Source organism: Gallinula chloropus (genome assembly GCF_964237585.1).
Source record: "Gallinula chloropus genome assembly, contig: HAP1_SCAFFOLD_351, whole genome shotgun sequence".
In the NCBI taxonomy this organism is placed as follows: Eukaryota; Metazoa; Chordata; class Aves; order Gruiformes; family Rallidae; genus Gallinula; species Gallinula chloropus.
The window spans coordinates 1-3,834 of NW_028168217.1; the positions used below are offsets into that span (position 1 = coordinate 1).

Sequence of the window (3,834 nt, forward strand, 5' to 3'; positions counted from 1 at the left end):
CTGATCTGCTCCTTCTCATCTTGTGATGTTCTGCATCAGGGGATAATCACAACAGGGGGTGGAACCAACACATCGTCCTCTTTGTGACCAATCCAGCATTGGTGACACATGATAATTTATTCATTGCTGCCCAGTGCTTGCCCAGCATCAAGGCCCTTCCTGATCTGTGTGCTGCTCCACCAGAAAGTAAGCTCAGGGAGCACTGGTTGTTGTGAGGGAGGACTGCCAGGGCAGCTGATGCCAGCTGCCCAAAAGAATCTCCCATGCATGATGACATCATCAGTGAGCAGGGTTAAATCTCAACACTCACACGTGAAGGGAATTCAGACATGACTGGTGGAGCAGCAGTGTCAAGGAGGAGGCTTTGGGCATTCTGAGGATGCCATCACAGCCAGGGCTGCTACACTGGAACCTGGCCATGAGCACATTGGGCAGCACTGGGAGCAGTACGGCCACCCAGGCAAAGGCACTCACTGTCAGTTTGACTCAGCACTGGTGTGGACACCAGCAGAGAGTCCAGGATTGGGAGGGGCTGGACAGGACGAGTGTGGAGGAACTGTCACAAGGCTGAGAGAAATTCTGCCAAGATAGGGTTAGGGGTCTTGTGTGGAGAGGCTGTGAGACCCGGGCTTCTTTAGCCTGGGGAAGGGGAGTCTGAGGAGAGTATAGGGGTAGCTCCAGAGAGCTTGAAATTTCATTTTCAAATAAATGGCAATTAAAAATAGAGGTGCAGATGGGTTATGAGCTTAAAGAAATGCCATTCTGAGGGTAGTGCTGTGGTGTTTGGAGTAAGTTGTGTATGAGCTGGTGGCTTTGTTTTTCTGGGAACAGCTGGCGAGGAGGGAGAGACGGCAGTACAGGCAGGGACATGGTGGGCTGAGAACAAGGTGAGGAAAAGGGCTGAGTGCCTGCAGCCTGCAGGGAAACTGGGACAGGCATCGGGCAGTGTGACATGGGCTGTGGTGCAGATGGCCAAGAGTGATGGCCAGGCTGAAAGGGCCTGATAGAAATGCAGACTTTTCCCCCTTGTCTATGGCTGATGGCCCTGCCACAGAGACCTCAGAGAAGACACATTGTTCTCACAGCCATGAAGCATTGTTGCCTCCTTGAACTCAACGTAGGGAGGCATCCATGTGTCATACCCCTGTCCTTCCCTTGGCATCACACTGCCCACATCCCATGTAAGAGCCCTGAGACACAGGTGGGGGTCAGGATCTCCCTGCCCAGGGGCTGGGGGTCAGTGCTTGGCATTTCTGCTTCATCAGACCAAGCCAGGGTGTCCTCAGCCTCAGAGCTGCCTGTGCTTTCCCTGTGTTTCTCCTCATGGCCTCCACTTGTGAGGTGTAAGATGTTCATGGGGAGGTTTTGTCAGGAATGGCTCCCAGTAGGGCCCATGAATGCTTCAAAGTACTTTGGGCATTAGGTCTGACTGACATTTTCAGAGGTTTTTTCAGTGTCCTCTTAGTATCTGAGGTCTGTGGACTCAGAAGAAAATATACAATGGGACTCATGAAAATACAGAAAGCCTTAAAAAGCATATCTGTTCAAGTCCTTTTCATTAAAAAAATCCAGACTTCTACAAATAATTGGATTTCAGTTAGGTATTTAATGATGGACAGTTCAAAGGAATATTACAATGGAGGATATTTTTCCTTCACGGGTATTTTCTCTCATGGCTCAGTTGATAGAAGAAGTGACAGCAGCATTCTGTGATGGATATGGGTCTGCTAAGGAGATCTGGACAGGCAGGAAAAGCAGTCTCTGGAGATCCAACCCTGCATGGAGAACCTTGCTCTTCCCCAAGACCAGCAGGTCCCTCACTGGCCTCCTGGGACTCCCAACACTTTTCCTGGCATCATCTGTGCTCACAGGCAGGGACAGATTTCTCTGACAACAAACAGCAGTTAAACATGACACAGTTTAATACCCATGAAATCTCTCTCCTCAGCTGCCTGCTACAGCCAAGCAGCGTGTGAAGGGGGTCAGCTTTCAGAGCAGATTCTCTCCCAGAACAATTTCAATCAGATACATAGAAAGGTCACTTATCAACACACTGACTTGCTGACAGAACAGTTCATTAGACTGCTGAAAGATGGGACATTTTCCAACTCTCTGAACCTCAAAGCAGCAACCGGAGAGCTGAGAGGCATCTGAATGTCCAAGGAGCAAGTGGGGGTGGAAACCTGTGATCAAAGTTAAGTGCATACATCCAGGTAGCCTGCAGAAAGTACGTCCTTAGTCCTTGAACACAAGACCTAGAGATAATGCATTAGGAATAGGATAAATGTGGACAATGTTATTATGGCTTAGAAAATACAGAAGGAAAAATAAAAACCTAAAATCCTTACTAAATACAGCTTGGACCTAACGTGTTAGTTTGCAAGATGGATGTAGAAGAGAATGAGCAGTTTATTGCTGCTAAGAAACATCCAGTCATCAGTTTCAACACAGCATCCTTGAGCTCCTGATTCCTCATGCTGTAGATCAGCGGGTTCACTGTGGGTGGAACCACCGAGTAAAGAAATGACACTACAGCATTTAAAAAAGGGGAGGAGATGGACAGAGGCTTCATGTAGGAAAACACAGCAGTGCTGAGAAACAGGGAGACCACGGCCAGGTGAGGGAGGCAGGTGGAAAAGGCTTTGTGCCGTCCCTGCTGCGAGGGGATCCTCAGCACAGCCCTGAAGATCTGCACATAGGACACCACGATGAACACAAAACAACCAAAACATAAACAGACACTGACAACAATGACTCCAATTTCCCTGAGGTAGGCATCTGAGCAGGAGAGTTTGAGGATCTGGGGGATTTCACAGAAGAACTGGTCAACAGCATTGCCATGGCAGAGGGGCAGTGAAAATGTATTGGCTGTGTGCAGCACAGCATAGAGAAACCCACTGCCCCAGGCAGCTGCTGCCATGTGGACACAAGCTCTGCTGCCCAGGAGGGTCCCGTACTGCAGGGGGTGGCAGATGGCAACGTAGCGGTCATAGGCCATGACAGTGAGAAGACAGAACTCTGTTGCGATGAAAAATAAAAAGAAAAAGAGTTGAGCCACACATCCTGTGTAGGAAATGGCCCTGGTGTCCCACAAGGAATTGGCCATGGATTTGGGAACAGTGGTGGAGATGCAGCCAATGTCAGAAACAGAGAGGTTGAGGAGGAAGAAGTACATGGGGGTGTGGAGGTGGTGGTCACAGGCTATGGTGATGATGATGAGGCCATTGCCCAGGAGGGCAGCCAGGTAGATGCCCAGGAAGAGGCAGAAGTGCAGGAGCTGCAGCTCCCTTGTGTCTACAAAGGGCAGGAGGAGGAACTGACTGATGGAGCTGCTGTTGGACATCTGCTGCTGTCAAGTGTGGAGACCTGTTAGAAGAGGAAAAGGCAAAGAGAAATTAGAGAATCTTTCTTTGAGGAAAATCCCTTCCACTTCTTATGGAATGCCCTCAGTTTGAGTCTCTGTATTCAGGAAGACTTTTGTCAGGTCCCTTTTAGGAGGTCTGCTTTGTGCTGGCTTGTGTCTGCCACTGGTGGATAGAGGGAAGTCCTGCAGATTGGGGTCCTGAGATTGGGGTCATCTCAAGGTCAGCCCCACCAATGGCTGTACTCAGAGCCCAAGGTAACCAGGGGACAAAGGCAGTAAGGACAGGAGAGGAAACAGGGAGAAATGCTCCAGCCCATGCAGGAAGTACAGGGACAGACAGACAGGCACTCAGGGATTTTTCCTCTCTGTGGGTTGGGCTGCCAAAGTGAAGACTCAGCCTGAAAACCTGGAACTCTTGGTGCAGAGCCTGTGCTGGGTGGCAGCAACCAGGCGGTTGGTGAAGGAAAGGG

The 3,834-nt window shown here is 49.9% G+C and overlaps 1 protein-coding gene across 1 annotated transcript; it reads right to left on the minus strand.

The window, feature by feature from the left end:
- Positions 1-2,347: 2,347 nt before the first annotated feature.
- On the minus strand, positions 2,348-3,343 carry LOC311204699 (olfactory receptor 14A16-like; the record flags this gene model as incomplete). The annotated part of the gene is made up of 1 exon (XM_084281078.1): positions 2,348-3,343. The coding sequence occupies one exon, from the start codon at positions 3,341-3,343 to the stop codon at positions 2,348-2,350; it is 996 nt and encodes a 331-aa protein (XP_084137204.1).
- Between the last annotated feature and the right edge of the window lie 491 nt (positions 3,344-3,834).